Source organism: Gossypium raimondii, chromosome 9 (assembly GCF_025698545.1).
Source record: "Gossypium raimondii isolate GPD5lz chromosome 9, ASM2569854v1, whole genome shotgun sequence".
Lineage (NCBI taxonomy): Eukaryota > Viridiplantae > Streptophyta > Magnoliopsida > Malvales > Malvaceae > Gossypium > Gossypium raimondii.
The window spans coordinates 49,304,880-49,322,191 of record NC_068573.1 but is presented as its reverse complement, the minus strand read 5'-3'; the positions used below and the strand labels follow the sequence as shown (position 1 = coordinate 49,322,191).

The window sequence follows — 17,312 nt, the reverse complement described above, 5'->3', positions numbered from 1 at the left end:
GCGGTACTCAATTGAATTATTTTTTAATTTTGTAAAATAAGATGATTGAATCTAACAAAATAAAGTAAAGAGACTATCTTGTCGATTTTCATAAATAAAGTGATGAAATTCATAATTATACCATTAAAATAAAACGAATATATGTGTATATATCTAAAATTTTGAATCAATCCAATATCTCAATCACGTTTATCCTTAAATATTATTTTATCAGTCTTTTATATATAAAATAATAGTAATTAGATAGTCTATAAAAATATATTTTGTTGATTGAATTTTTCTCTTATGGTTGTGAAAATTAGAAAGACATGAATTCTAGCACATTTAAACATGTATAAAATGGAAATTTGAATTTTCTAAGTGTTTTGCTACTAAACAAAAAGCTAAAATTTATTAGAGTGAATATTGTGCTTCTATAATAATTGAAAGATGGGTGGAAGACCGTCAAATGAAAAGTTAATTAAGTGTTGGCTTTGTTTGAGTAATTATTGAGGTTTTATTTGAACCATAAAAATATAGTTTATTTAAACAAAATGATAAATTCTAGACGTTTTTAGAATAGTTTAGCAAAAGTATAATCACAATAACAAAGAAAATTAGTGTCGTGGCCCATCTTGATCGAGTTTAATATATGATTTTAATATAGTTAATTATGTGGCAAAGGATTTATATTATTATTAAATATCTAATTAATATTTAGAAATAATTATTAAAATTACTTTTATTAAAGATCAAACTGTTAAATGTTGACATGCTGACATACAATCCATATCGATGTCAACTAACAAAATAAATTCAATGGGTCAAAGGGTTGTCACCCTAATTTCTTTGTATCTTTCCATTCAGAGGGTCAAAACGTCAACGACGGCACTATCCAAAAGCCGCCGCCTATTTAGAAGAAAAATAGCAATAGATCCTATTCGCAATGCAAAAACATTGTAGCAACAATAAATAACGCAGGACAAAAGCCATGTTCTCCAAAATATATATATAGCTTGAGTCTTGACCCTTAAAATATAGATGGGTTCTGGTTTGGGTCTCAAGTGACCAAATAAATGGGCATGGCAGAGGTGGAAAACCTTTGTTGGTGCTCTATGTTAAGTTCCCTAAGATTAAGATATGGAATCTCTAAGTCCTCTTTGCTTGTAGGTGTCAAAGTTCCAGCTAAGGGACCCAAATATGGTCGGCTCGAGGTGGTTCTTTGGCTCTCATTTATGTAAACAGATTCGGACATTGAAGCCTTGAAAGCTCAAGCCTTAACCCAATGACATTTGGTAGTGATAGGATTGCATCGGCAGTTGTTTAGGGTTCATGAAAGAAAGGTTTTGCTTTTGTTTAGAATGACTTTTGGCTTAGGTAACATCAACCTGAAATACACGTTTACTATTATCATCCGCGTCAAATTTCCGTCACATTTTTTAATTAAAGATAACGGTTCAATGATTAAAATGTAATAAATGACTATTTTGTTACAATTAAAGTTTAGTGACTAAAAATAATTTAGACCATACATAAATGACTATTTTATAATTTACCATTTGTATTTTAATTTGATATTATTAAAAATTTATTTCAACATGATAAGTCTAATGGGTATTTTGAAAAAAAACTCGAATAATTAATGGTGTATTATAAAAAATTAGAGAAGTCAAATTATGTCATACTAAAATATAAATACTAATTTTAAAATGTAAATATAGTAGGTTGGCTATAATTATAATTTAACATTAAATAATCTATACATAATACGATGGTTTTATCATTCGATTTAATAAAAATATATTTAGAAATTTTATTTTAAATTAAATTTTAAATAGTGAATAAATCATTTAAATCATTATAATTGTTTTAAAAAATATTAAAATTTTAATAAACATTTAATATATAATTATAATATAATTAAATTATATAAAAAATTAAAACCCAACATTCTAGCGTATATATAGAATGATTAAAAGTAATTTGTTCTTATAAAACTTATTGGAGTAGGCTTGATTAATACTAGTTTATTTTCAAATGGGCAGTCCAACAATAATCCAAGATTGAAGTGGGCTTTATTAGTACCCAAAACTCAATTTTGATGATTTATGCATGTATCATATAGGTAAATTATTCGAATAAAAATTTCACAAACCAATTTAAAATTTATTTATACATCTCTAGCACTCAAACAACATTTTATACTTACTTAGATTTTTTTATTTATTCACAATGTATTAAATATTTATCATCTTTATAATATATCGCATGTATTACGTATTTTACCATGGTCATATATGTATTTTGTGTTTTTGTTTCGTTATTGCTTGGTGTAACTTTAAGAATAGATGTGATGGAGGTTGGGTATCGAAAATATTTATATTTAAAGTAAATTATACCAAGTCATTAAATTATTAGTAAATTTACATTTTAATTATTTAACCTCAAAATGTTATAAACAGTCATGAATTATTTGAAAGTTTTTATTTAAGTCACCAGACTATTAAGTTTTTTTTAAAAAGTCCAATTAATAAATTTTAAATAACAATTCGATGATCGGTATAATGGATGAAGTATATGTAAAATATTCACATATATAAGACTATTAAGTATGAAGCCAGCTGTTGTAGCGTATGGAAAAATCTATTCTTCCCAATAGTATGGCTCCCACTATAGGAGATAAAATGAAAGATATACTGATAAGACCATTTAAGCATAGCTGGTCGGCAGGGTAAATTTCCCCAAGTATATATGATTCTTCAATAAATTATTAGTGAAATAAAAATAATAATGAATGGATTATAAACAAATATTAATAATTTTATTTACACATAAACTCAAAATTCAAGAGAAATCTGAATTTTAAACTTTAAAATTTTAAATCTTAAATCATAAATTCTAAATTAAAATTCAAGAAAAATAATAATTATAATTCATATTCGGATTAATATTTGATGTACTATTAGTATATAGGTCTTATATATGCACCATCGTTAATTATAAGATGACACATCCCCATTTATGTAAAATAAAATGATCAAAGGACTTGAAAATAAATACTATTAACTTAATAAACATAATTAAATATTAATTATAATTATTTTATTTTTCAATTTTAGTTTTTGGATTTCAATTTAAGATTTTAGATTTTGAGTTTCGGATTTATTTATTTATGTTTAACTATTATAATTAATATTTTGTAAATAAAATTATTAAGTTATCAAATATTTTTATCTTACCCAATAATAAAATGATATACTGTGCACGCATCGAATATTATTCTTATTCTAAAATGCACCTTCTTTTGAGTTTTTCCATAAAGTTCAAGAATTTTCTCTTTTATACGTATAGTAATTTCCAGTCTTCCCTAACGACTTTTCTCGTCAACCAAACAAAACCTAACCCTAAATATTTCTTCATCATTGCATTGCTGCAAATTAATGATAAAAATAAATAAACAAATGACTAGACTAAAGCAGAAAATGGAATAAATAATTAAAAAAAACACCATTAGTGAAAATTCTCTAAATACAAAGGGTAACTGCAAGAAAAAAACCAAATACAAAAGGGTAGCCGGAAGCATAAAAATATTATACATGTAGTAATGGCAAAAAGTGGGTTCTCTTTGTTCAAAAAATAAATCTCCCCAAAGGTAAAAAAAGTTACATACCATTAATTATTAACTAAAACCCCAACTTTTTTTTACCCTACACTTGTTCATTAGCCTCGTTCCTCGTCTTAATTGGAAGCACAATATCTTGAAGAAGCCCATGGTCTCTAATTAATGAAGCTGAAGAAGAACCATTAGGGCTAAAACATGGATTCAATGGAGACAATGAAGCATACATATAGGGTTGTTCTACTTCTTCTTGTTGCTGATCCTGGTACTGATGATGGACCATAAATGATGGGGTCAAACCGATATTACCGAAACCGCTTCCTCGAGGCTGTACCGGACACGGATGCGTGTGTTTGCCTTCGTAAGTGGTGATAATGATCGTCGTATCATCGAACGATCTCTCGACTCGTTTCTTCACACCACATCCGTTACTAGTGCAACGATAATAGCTTCTGCTTTGTATGATATTATATACAATAAGTATTTTTTAACCACAACAATAAGGTTAAATTAATTAATATATTTACGTACCTTGGATAAGGGCTGTTTTTGACCGCTTTTTGGCCATATTTTCTCCATCTATAACCATCATCTAAGTGATCAATTTCAGTCTTTGTGATGAATGCAAATCTGGGTTCCTTTTGCTTTTTTTGGTTCTTCTTTTTGTGTTTTAACCTAATTTTTCCCATAAAATTATTAAAAAAACATGTAATAAAAAAGAATTAGAAAAAAGTTTCTTAAAACAAAAATCATAAGTGAGATAGATTTATTTTATATAGATAGATAAATTAATTTATGCACATTAAATTAAAGAATAATTTTTTTAAAATTTCATTCATTTTACTACTAAAATTATTGTGACCGATAAAATAACTGAAAAGTTATTGTCACGTGTTAAATTATAAATATTAATTTTTTATAGTAAAAATAATCAACAGAATAATTAATTTAAGAGAATAATTCACTCAAGATAAATAAAATGGAATCTAACAAATGCTATAAAGTTATCTATGATACTATGACGGACTCTTTTAACTTACTGTTTCTTTGTCTTGTCTTGTTCTTCATCATCACCGGCGTTAGTACTCTGTTCATTAATATTCGCAGCTTCATTCGATAACGACGAGATGGAAGACGAGTTCGGCGTTGGCGGCGGGTTGTTTAAAGACTCTGAAAATTCCGACACGGTGGAATACGGCTGCAATTGGAGACCAGCTTGAGGCTTCTGTTCAGTGTCTAGTTGTAGTAATGGTGGTGAAAGGATCAAAGCAGGCTGCTGTATAAAGGATTCAAAGAAATCTTGATGAATACCGAGCAACTCCATGAAGCCTAACGAATCCCACTTATCTCCTCCACCATCACCACCACCACTTTCGGCTGCTGCCGTCGAATTCTCATCGGAAAATCTCATATTTGCAAAAGAAATATATTTTTTTTTTTTCAAAAAATCAAATCAAACCCAGAACTTTATTTTATCTTTGCATTGCATTACACCAGTAAGAAATTATCAGATAAGATTAGAAAAAGAAATACCCAGAGAGAGAAAATGGGAAGTGTTTTTGGGTGTTGAAATGTGAAAAGGAACTTTGCGTGTTGGGAATTTGGAGAACAGCTTGGAATTTTATACAACAAGAAGGTGACCGGCAATTGTCGGTTAATTACGACTGCTGTAGCTGACGGTGGAGGGACGGTGTTGGAGCCATTTATTGCTTTTTCTTTTTTCAAATATTATTAGTAGGTTTGTATTTTGGTTATTAATTTCAAAAAATTATTAAATAATTATTAAATTATTTAAAAAAATTTATTTAAATCATTGAATTATTTAAAACTTTTTATTTAAGTTATTAAGTTTTTTTTCTAAAAAAATTTTGGGAACAAGGGTGAAGCCTGAATTTTTTTGGAGGAGTCAAATTTGAATTATAAATTTGAGTGAGCTAAAATATAATTTTTTATTGTATTAATGTAAAATTTTATAATTTTAAGTGTTTAAACTTAAACTTTTTTTTTGGAGAGGGCATAATTTAATTTTAAATTTTAGGAATAGTCAAAATATAATTTTACCATTAAATTGGGTTAAAACTTTATAAATCCTCAAGGGAGTAAAGGGGTAATTTCTTTTTTTGGAGGGTTAGGACCCCTACACGCCACTCTAGCTTTACCCATGTCCAATTAGTAGACTCCAAATGATGACTCGACGATCGATACTGTAGATCAATTCTCATCGACGAGTAGAAGAACATACCTTAGATCAAAATTGATCTAATGGTTAGTGTCAAAGATCGGTTTGAATTTTAGTTTGTAGATTTGTGACATTCAAAATTGTTTCATAAAATAATTATAGAAGAAAAAGGGAAGAAGAGCTTCTAGTTGGTGCAGGTAGTACAAAAAAAAAAGTCATACAACAACGATTTTAACAACTTAGGGACTTAAATGAATACTTTCAAATAGTTTAATGCCTATTTTATAATTTTTAGAAGTTAAGTAATCAAAACATAAAATTACTAATAGTTTACTGACCTTAAGTGTAATTTATCCTTTTCTTTTGGGTCAAGTCTCGAATACGCGGCTTGTAGACCGGTATAACCGGTTGTGTGTGTGGAGGGGGACCCTTCATTTTGCGCGCTTTGCTTTCATAAAATCGGTTTTTTTCTAAATTAAATTAGTTAACATTGTATGAGTTAATTTGCATGACACGTCCTCAAATTATGATATATTTTAAATTGATCTCTAAATTTAAAAATATTTTAATCAAGTCTTTAAAGTGTTAGTATCCTATCAAACAAATTTTTTTATTAGTCATTAGCTTAGATATTAGACCGTGTTTGTTTCACTAAAAATAACTTTCAAGAAATGATTTCTAAAAATAAATTTATTTTTCGTGTAAAATATTTTTATTGTTTAGCAAATACATTTATATTTATTGCACAAACGATTTAAATATGACATGTTATAAAAAAATACCCTTCATAAATTTTAGTGATGTTGTTTCCTTTTAATATATTAGATTCAAATTATTCATATACTATTTACAATCTGATTTGACTAATGATTTAACCAATGAAAAGAGCTAATTGATACCATTTTGATACATCAAGAGTAAACTAGAATGTTTTGGAGTTTAGAACCAATTTAAAATTGAAGCTGTAAACTAAGGATGTTTATAGCAATTAACCCAGTTGTTGCGGATGCTGATACAATGAACGCGTCAGCAGAGTCCCCACTCCATCATTTGCACCATTCTTCCTCGACAAGCCATACATATATATCTTCGTATTAGGTTTAATTCAGGATTTGACCCTTGAATTATAACTGTTTTTTTTTAATTATTATTTTCATCCCACATTATCCAAATAAAAAGGATTGCCAATAGGAACATAAAACATGGCACATTAGCAATTATCTCAAGGAAAATATATGAGATAAGACTGTTTCCAAAGTTCTTGCAATGATGAAACTTTGCTTTTTATTTCTTGTGGTTTATATTTGTCCATTTTGTCATATACCCACCCAATAACCTCTATTATCATCATCTAGGCAAAATAAAAAAGATAAGTTAATTCTTTTATTTCTATCTAACTATAATTTTCATTCTCCTTCTTTATATTATAAATTTCATCCTCCAGAAGTTAATGTTTTACTTTAATTTATTAAAATTTGATCTTTCTACTTTATACAAATTCAGAAATTAGACCTATTTATAGTAAATATAGGAAACTAAACCCTTGATTTCTTTTAATTTATTGCATATAAATTGTTAATCGTTGATTTTTCTATTTCTTTGCATATAAATTACTAAACTTTTGATTCCCATGTTAGAAATTTAACAGTAAATAGTTTAACATTGTTATTTAATTGGACTAACTTTGTAGTTTTTTTTTTATAAAGTATGAGGATCAATGTTTAATTAATTAAAATAAAGGACTAACTTTTCAATTCTTATGAAAGTAGAAGGATGAATTTTAGAATTAAAACTTTTTTATCACCCTCTTTTACTCTTCTCTTCCTTGATGTTATAACTAATTGAGCATTATTTAGTAAAATTAAAAAGAAATTAGAAGAAAAACTCTCTGTAGCAAGAAAATCCTACGTGTCAAATCCAACGGTGGATGCTTCTCGATCCCACTGCCAAAGCACATGCACCTTCACGCGGTTTTAGCATATTCCCTTCACCTGTGATGGGATTTGCTTCCAAGATATCATATTTACACACGCCCCCTTCATTTCTTTTTTGGCTTAATTTCTAAAGACATCCTTAAATTACGACTCCAATTCTAAATTGATCCTTGAACATTAAAACTTTCTAATTAAGTTCTAAAAGTATATTCTTTCACCTTAACTATTAGCTTGACAGTTAAATGCCGGCTCAAATACGAAGTAGAACAATTTTAAAACATGTAAATCAAGTTGTAAATACATATGTACCTATTATATATACAACTTTAGAAAAAGCTTTTATACATTTTACTGATATTGTCTGGTTTCTCAATATCTCATATTCAAACTATCCATGCAATAAATATACTCAGTCATATGTGAATTAACATTTGACGTCTAAATTGATGATTAAAATGTCAGTAAAAAGGACATGAAGGGCATTTCCTGAATTTAACCTCTTTTTTTTTGTTTAAAGGAAAAACGAATTTAAGTATCTTTATTTCTCGAATACAACTCCTTATTCTTGGCCATCAAGTTTTTTCCATGTCTCTATCAATTTATTTCCTTACTACACAATTTATTTATTTTAATTATTTTGGAATAAATTATAAGTACAGATATAATCACGATTTAAATTAATATATCAAAATAATTATAATAAAATAAATCAGATGATAATAAAGCTTAAATTTGAGATCTAAATTAAATTATTTACTTTTTTTAATATGTTTAATTAATAATCCTAATAAAATATTGAAAGTACGAAATTAAGACAAAAAGCATTTTATCATATTTTCTCTATTAAGAGTTGACTCTGGATTACTTTGTGATTAAGAGTTTGACTATAGAAATACAAATCGTTCCTTTCTACAATTTCACGTGCATGTGAACGACGACGAAGCTTCAATGAGGTTTGGAGCGTGATGTAGGCGAAATTTATGTGGCGCTTGTTCTTCGAATTTTACCCCCACCGCCAGTTTCTAGATTATACCCGTCTCTCACTAACTAAACTATTAATAAATTTAGTAAATTATTTTAAAATGTTGGTTTTAAGTTACTAGATTATTAAAATTGTCATTGCATAACTTCCTCTACTCTCACGTGTTAATTTAAAAAGTGAACTTCCTCTCCTCTTCCATAGTTTAGTTTCTTTTTATAACACAACTTTAAACGTTACAAATTTATGAACCAAAATTCGAATAACTTTTCTCTTTGATCTTTAACACCAACATTTAGATCAGCTTAGCTCTTAAATATGTTATTCTATTCATTGACGGGTATTGTTCTACTCTATCAATTGTCGAATCATTACTCGAAGCTCATCAGCTGAACTTTTTAAGAAAAAGACTAAATAGTTTAGTGACTTAAACAAAACATTCAAATAATTTAGCAACTATTTTGTAACCTTTTGAAGCTGAGTGAACAAAATATAAACTTATTAATATATAGTTTAGTGACCTATGGTTTTGTTTACCTTTGTTTTTTTTCTTTTTATAACCACAAGTTCAAGCAAATGGTAATGTTCATTTAAAATCTTCAAAATAATGTTGACTTTAAGATTCGAATTTGGATTAAATACTTTTGAAAGAAATTCACTTCCACTAATTTTTTCTACTCAATTGTTGGTAGTTGTGCAGCTAGAATTAAAATTACAACGAATTAAAAATTGAAATATGTTCACATACGCCTGCACAACATAATGATACTTAAAATAATCTAAAAAGAACCTAGATATGATATTTGCACATGATGAAACTAAAACACGAGCACCTAAGGTCTCAATTTTTACCGATACTACCAAGGTCTTGTTAGCTATAATTTAGAATATATATTTATATTTGTACATAGATCTATTAATTTTGTTCTGAATTTGAATATTTAATCTGATAAATTCAAATCCAATTCCATCCTAATCCTAAACAACCCAAATCAAAATAATTTAAACAAATAATCTAAAAAAATTCATATTTTAAATGATCATGTCTAAATCCGTATGACTTGATCGAAAAAACTCAACCCTCAAACTCAAACTACATGAACACAAAAAAACCCAAGACATAAAATAACATGCCCACACTCAAATTAACCCCAAAAAATAACTTAAAAATTTTAAAGTGGGAAATCATTTGATTCAAAGTTCAAACCTACACCATATAAAACCAACTTGATCCACCGGATAACTCTTGTATATTTTTATGTATCATATATAAAATTTGCATCGTTGAGTTGAGTGTATATATATATATATATATATATATATATATATATATATATATATATCGACCTATTTCGTTTGTTTCGGAATCAAATTTGAGATTCCAAAAAATAAAATTAAAAAAGAATTAGCGATGTTTGAAATTTCTCTTGAGAATATAATGCATGTATAGATTGATTGTTTATTACCGATGTATAGCCGACCATGTATTTGACATATTTTTATAATTTTTTTACGATTAAGGGTCTGTTTGATTGACGGAATTGATTTTCCGGAAAATTATTTCCAACTTTTCCAGCGTTTGATTGGCGGAAAACATTTTCCATTTGGAAAATGGGTTACATTTTAGGGAAAATGTCTTACCCTTTCAATTTCCGTAAGACATTTTCCGTGCTCTCCTCTCTATCGCCTCCTTCATTCCTTCCTTCATTTCCGTAGAAAACGCTTACATTTATCGATTTTCCAAGAACTTATTTTTTAATTATTCAATACTTGTTTTTAACACAATTACAAATAATTTATTTGATATTAGTTTTTTCAATTTATAATGATTAATATTGTAGCTTAATAATTGAGTATTATTATAAATAAATCATTGCAATATATGTAAAAATAATTTAAAATATAAAATTTATTAATATATATTAATATATGTAAAACAACTTTTCCGAAAAATATTTTCAAAAATCGCAAGCAATGGAAAATATTTTACATGATTCAATCAAACACCGAAAATATTTTCCAAGAAATCATTTTACAAAAAGTAAAACATTTTCCGAAATCATTTTACGGAAAATATTTTCTTGGCAATCAAACAGACCCTAATATTTTAATATTTTTATGTTAAGATATAATTTCATCAAATTCAGCACAAGAGTCTCATGAATATATTAAAACCTAGATATGTTATTAAAAGGAACTAACTATATGAATACGATGTTGTTGAATATTAAACATAAGGGTTAATTCTACCAAGCATCCTTAAACTATCATCTAGATTTTAAATTAATCATAAATTTTAAAACATTTCTAATTGAGTGCTCAAATGTATCGATAACGAATCAATTAAGTTTTTCCGTCAACCTAACCACATTTACAACTTGGGTCTGCCGTATTAAAAGATAACAGTATTGTTGAAATTTGTTGGTTAATTATTTCTTATTTTTAAAATGTCAAATCTAACATGTCCTTGCGAATATATATACACTTGTTTACAATTTGATCGATATGTTTTAAATATGTTTAACATCAAATTTGAGTTGTCACTTAATGCTTGAGCTTATGGCTGTTCTTACAGAAGGACATGATCGATATGATGATACTAATATTCTGATGACTAAATTAGAATGTTTTGAAATTTAGGATCAATTTTAAATTTTAAGTCAAGATTTGAGGACTTTTAATGCAATTAACCCTAAATAAATATCAAACCTTCGTCTTCATTATTTTTGTCGTTTTAATGAATTTTCTTAATTGATAAACATCGCTTGACTAAATAAATAAATATTGGGGTTACAATATTAGTGTTGACAAATTATACATTAATGACGGTTCTAAGGAAACTTCTAATTAATTGCTTAGGAAGATATAAATTATATTATAGTTAGACAACTACCACTTATTCCTTCATTTTTTAATTTATTTTCCTAAACTGATTTTTCTCTTTAATTTACACGATTAAGTATCAAAATTATATATAAAGCATTATTTTAACATGGGTTAAATTAGGTGGGAATTTGGCAAATTTTCTCAGCTTAATTTTTTTTTTCAAGTTAGATTTTAAACTTGATAATTGTTCTTACATTGGAGTATGGACTAGACAATTGTTCTCACACCAAGGTTTAAACCTTTTTGTCCAAGTTAGTCCCAAAACTTGACAATTGTTCCAACACTGGGGCCTGAACTTGACAATTGTTCTCCCATTGGAGCTTGAACTTTAGTGTTTTCAATGGCTAACTTTGACAAAAAAATAAAAAAAAAGAGTTTAAGTCCCAATGTGATAACAATTGTCAAATTCAGGGCCTTACTTAGATAAAAAAAAGTTTAAGCTCAAATGTGGGAACAATTGCAAGTTTAAAGCCTAATTTGGACCAAAAAAATTCAGACCCTAATTCGAAATATAATATAAAGACTTCTATAATACTTTTACTAATAATTTAAAAATGTTAAAAGATAAAATGACTCAACGTATGTATTTCTTAAAATAACCAGAGAAAACGACTTCCAATAAAACAAGAGCCATAAGCTATAAAATGTGTTGGGTGGCACAATAGTGATGATTGAGAATGAGAGTGATGAAGGAAGTCACTAAGGATAATGGTTTTGGAGGTGGTATTCAAGAAGAGTGAAGGTTATATGGTTGATCTCTTCTGCGTTCGTCAATTTGCCTTGGTGCTAAGATGAAGTATTTATAAAGAGAGGTTGGCTTGGTATGAGCTATAACCATCAAATGATCTACTCTATAAGTACGGGTGATAGAGTGGTGGATTGTCAACTAAGAGTATTGTTGGAGTCGATATGAGGTGACTAGCTGGAGCATCGTAAGGTCCAATGAGGTGATAGATTGATAGATGCTAGTACGAACTATTCCCCATACATCTCTAGGAATTGCATAAGTTCAACTTATGCAACGTGATGTTTTGGTGAGACGAAATTAAAACTATACTTTTAACGAGATCACAAAATCGAGCTTCATCAAGTTTTACCTTCAGACATAAGGTTAAGGTTTAAACTTACAAAAAGAGGTTCAATGATTTACTTATATCTTACCGTAAAACTAAACTTAATCATTCTAATTTCTTTTTTAATAATTTAAAGCATAAATAGAGTCTTAGCACAGGAAAAAGGACAATAAAAGCTAGTTAGTTCAGCTCAATTAAACCTATCAAATGAGGTAAAAATATTATGGAATCCTTTATACTAGGAGTTGAATTGCATTTTGTCTCATCTATTAAAAAAATGAGCAAAATACTCCCTATAAATTAGATTATACATTAGATCAAAGAGTAAATTAGTTCTTATGTTAAAAATTTCATCTATTTCTACTGTTAAAAATCGATTCTTGTATGTCAGCATAAAATACAAGTGGTACGCCACGTGTCACTATTTGGTTATTCTATCAGTCAAGCAAGTTTTTAATAGTAGAAAGGAACAAAGTTTTAACAGATAGAACCAGTTTACTCTTTGATATAATGTGCAATGACTAATTTGATCATTTTATTGGTTGAAGAGGCAAAATATAATATGACACTCAATATTGGGGCCTCCATAATATTTTTATTGTCAAACGGACAAATTAAATTAGATTTTAAATGAAACCACTAATTAATCAAGTTAAGGATTTAAGTTTTTCAAATTGAATCTTATAAAAGAAAAAGGTGTGCAAGGATGGTTTAAACTGAGGGAGGTTTTGATAATTCGAAATGGGAGATTGATTGTAGAGTCATATGAGGACCGTCAAGGGTCAATTCAACGAAGCGTGAAACGACACCTTTTTGTTTGCTTCTGCACTGCAGGGTACAATTATTATTTTTTATTTTTGCATTCCAGTACAGGTTCAACCTTGGAATACGTTATTTTTAAGAAATAACAGTACTTTGAAGGGAACAGCTGGTGGGGTTTTCAAATTCAATGCACGCTGAAACCCTCGCAAGTTAAATCAAATCATCGGACACATCTTCGCTCAAGTTTTATCAAAGTCGATTTCGTTTGCTTTTCTTCTACATGTTGATTTTAAACATACGATGAGTTCATACATGAAGAGGTGAATTTGAACCCATGCCGTCAAAGTTATAAGGTATCTTTTGCTAAGCATGGTCCACATTCTTAGAATCTCCCCTTCTTAGGTGGTAGAGTCTGAAGCTAGTCGAAATTGAGTTATGTATTTTTTTAGAGTAAACTAATCTCAGAGTTGTATTACTTCATATCTCTATAATCTTTAAGGATCAAATTAAAAATGTATCATTTTGAGGTCAAAGTATAATTTGACAATTTATTCATTTATATTTTAATAAAATATAAAGGGCCATTATGATATTTTTCCACTTTAGAGGGCCAGACCCCTACTAAACCCTTGGTGCCACCCTTGTAAGGGACGAAGATAAAAAGGTAGGTAGTGGTCTTAGTCCCGCAAAATGGTAGATTTGCCGTTGAACTCCTTAAATTTTTATGAAATTACATATTAATATAGTAATAAAATTATATTTTAGCCTTCAATAATTTAATCAATTCATCCCTGCCCCTAAAGTAATATTCTAGCTTCGTCCTTGCACAACCTTTTTAAGTTCTTCTCAGACGGCCTCTATCATAGTAAATATCAAACATGTTAAAAGGTCTGAATCTGATGGCTTCGAACAAATGGCACTTCACATTTTTTTCTGGAAAGAGCAAAAAATATGTACAGATTATGTTATTTTGCAAAGCAACTCCAAAATTTTAAGACAGAGTCTACAATTTTGTGGGCATGGAGTGGCCATTATCCCAAAATGTATATGTACGAGTTGCTAGCCTGCAAAAACTTAGAAAACACCTAAATAGAGATAAATATTAAATTTATACGTGAATTTTTAGTTTAATGTATAATTTGTTACATGAATTTTGATTTGGTGCAACTATACATATGAAATTTGAATTGTGGTTTATATGCATACATAAAACTTTAATTTTGACTCAATAATGTACATTTAAAGAAATGAATGCATATATTTATTTTCATATTGAATTAATATAACTGTTTGTGTATGCAATATATCAACGTAAAATAGTACTAATATAATAATATTGTTAGTGATTTGTGAAAATTAAATCAAATAAAAATTTTATTTATAAAATCGCACAAAATAAAAATTCATATATAACAGTAGTTTTTTATATTCAAAACGAGGAGAATCCAATCATAAAATTAGGAACCCCATTTTCTTTCATTTGCAACACATGCATTTCGTGCATCAACTACGCAGATAAATTATTTAAAAAGCATATAAAACCCTTAATCTATAATGGCTAAAATGGTCCAAAGGACACATACAAAAGAAGTGGGTATTTTGAAATGTACAAAATAAGTCCATTCAATCAATGGTAGCTTCCAATCTAGCATTGGCAGACATGGTTCATTCATGTACATTATTAAGCTTTTAGCAGATTTTTAACTGACACCATTTAACACAGCAGCTAACTTTAAGACAACCTTGTCATCTCACCAGCTCAGCTCAAAGTTTTGCCGACAATCTCTTTCACATTAAAAAGTACTTTGTGGGGGACTTCTTATCAATTCTATCTCTTTATCGGAGTTTCAAATTTTGAACCAAACAGTTAAAAATAAGATTTAAATCACTTTTTAAACTTAAATTTGATAAATATTTTCTTAAAAATCTTAAATTTTAAATTTCAATACGAGAAAAATTGACAAGTTTAAGCTCTGATATAATAATAACTATCAAGTTCAAGGACCAATTTGAATAAAAAGTTTAAACTCTAATGTAAGAGTCCTTACTTAGTTCATGATAAAAATCAAGTTAGGCCCTGGCGTTGATAGTTGTTATCACATTAGAGTTTGAATTTTTTATCCAAGTTAAACTCTAATATTTCTTTAAAAACCCTAAAATTTAGGTCCTAACGTGAGAAAATTTGTTAAGTTCAAGAATTAATTTAAACAAAAATAAATTTCGAGTCTCAATATAAGAACAACTTCCTAATTCAAAACTTAACAAGAAAAAATTTATGCTCCAACATAAAAATAATTATTATATTCAAATACTGTACAAATGCATGCATCAACGGAGCGACATAAGCATATGGTTTTAAGTTAAAACAGGACTATGAAGTGTGCGTGTGTAAGCATGGGGATCATGTCATTCTCCAAAACTAATGAAATGGGGAGGAGTAGGGACTATCCACCTCTATGTTTGATAAAACAAAATATTCCATGTTGATTTGTTTATTTATTTAGAAAATATTTGGGGTGAGATAATTAATCACTGTTATTGGTGGAACGTATCTTTATTTCAAAAAAAATTAAAAAGAATCACTTTAATTTTTTAATAAAATAAAATAAACTTATTATTTTTTACTTTAAAGGATAAGTAGCTATTTTCCTATTTATCGGATTCGACATTCTTTTATTAAAATTGTATATTTAAATAAAAATTGAAATAATTATTAAATACATTTAAAATAATTTTCACTTTTAAGGAAATAAATTTTTTAATGATTTATCAAAAATACCTTAATGCATGGACGTGAAAATCAGAAATAAAAACATCTAAACTTGCATTGGCATTTTCTGTAAATTTTTCAGTGCAGTTAATGCAAACAGTAGGCATCTAACTTATAGCTACTATATTCATATCCAAATCCAAGTAATATAAATGATTGATACAGTGTTATTAGAAATTGAGGGCCATAAACTCAAATAGAATTATTTTAAAATCGAAGGTCAAATTATGATTTTTAGAGATTTAATCATTGTAATTTAATGTGGTATAACTTGATCCTAAACTGTAGTATGGTAAAGTGATCAAAACCAGAATTTGACCTTTTTACTTCTACCTGCATATCTATTTCAAACAACAAGTGTTTCCCTGATTGAGTCACGAATGATATTTCATCACTAAAGATCATAAAACAAATTAACATTAGGGTTAATATACAATTTAGTACCTGAAGATCTTGTTGCTGAGCAAAAAAGTTTCATCTCAATCAACTTATACACTGCTAAATCCTGCAACAGAAAGCCAAGTAAGTAAAAAAAAATTGAATCAAATCCCAAACTGAAAAGAAACCCAAAGCTTGAAATTTTCCAATTTTTTCACTGAAATTAGCTATCAACACTAAAAAAAATCGACTATAAAGAAGCGACCTTTCTTGGAGATGAAGATGTTGAAATTTTACGACCTCTCCGGCGTCGTTGTGGGTGATGTCGAAGACAAAGACGCCGCCGCCGCCCGCCATAATATTTTTGCTTCGAGGAAAGCTTGCTTGCTGCGAGTGCCACCAAAAATGAATATAATTCGGCCCAAAAGCACATTGCAAAAATGGGCTCAATTTTAGGCCTTATTCACTGTTGTTAGGCTAGAGCTTGATTAAAATAATTAATCGATTCATAGATTTTAAATGGGGTAAATATTAATTTTATACAATAACTTTGGTCCAATGTACAATTTGATACATGAATTTTGATTTGGTGCAATTATACAGATGAAACTTGAATTTTGGTTCATATGTATGCATGAAACTGATTTTGATTCAATTGTACACATTTAAAGAAGTGAATACATACATTTGTTTTCATATTGAATTTACGTAAAATGGTGTTAATTCGATAATGTTGTTAGTAGATTGTTAAAT

The 17,312-nt window shown here is 28.2% G+C and overlaps 1 protein-coding gene and 1 long non-coding RNA gene across 2 annotated transcripts; both read right to left on the bottom strand.

Annotated features, from left to right (window-relative positions):
- Window positions 1-3,445: 3,445 nt before the first annotated feature.
- Window positions 3,446-5,196, bottom strand: LOC105800771 (probable WRKY transcription factor 48). Its single transcript, XM_012632082.2, has 3 exons — window positions 4,639-5,196; window positions 4,130-4,273; window positions 3,446-4,050 (listed from the first exon to the last, which is right to left on the bottom strand). The coding sequence occupies exons 1-3, from the start codon at window positions 5,007-5,009 to the stop codon at window positions 3,687-3,689; spliced, it is 879 nt and encodes a 292-aa protein (XP_012487536.1). The 5' UTR covers window positions 5,010-5,196; the 3' UTR covers window positions 3,446-3,686.
- Window positions 5,197-16,485: 11,289 nt separating this feature from the next.
- LOC105797785 (uncharacterized) lies at window positions 16,486-16,971 on the bottom strand. The gene is made up of 2 exons (XR_008188694.1): window positions 16,825-16,971; window positions 16,486-16,686 (listed from the first exon to the last, which is right to left on the bottom strand). It is a non-coding gene; the product is annotated as an uncharacterized LOC105797785 (long non-coding RNA).
- Window positions 16,972-17,312: the final 341 nt, after the last annotated feature.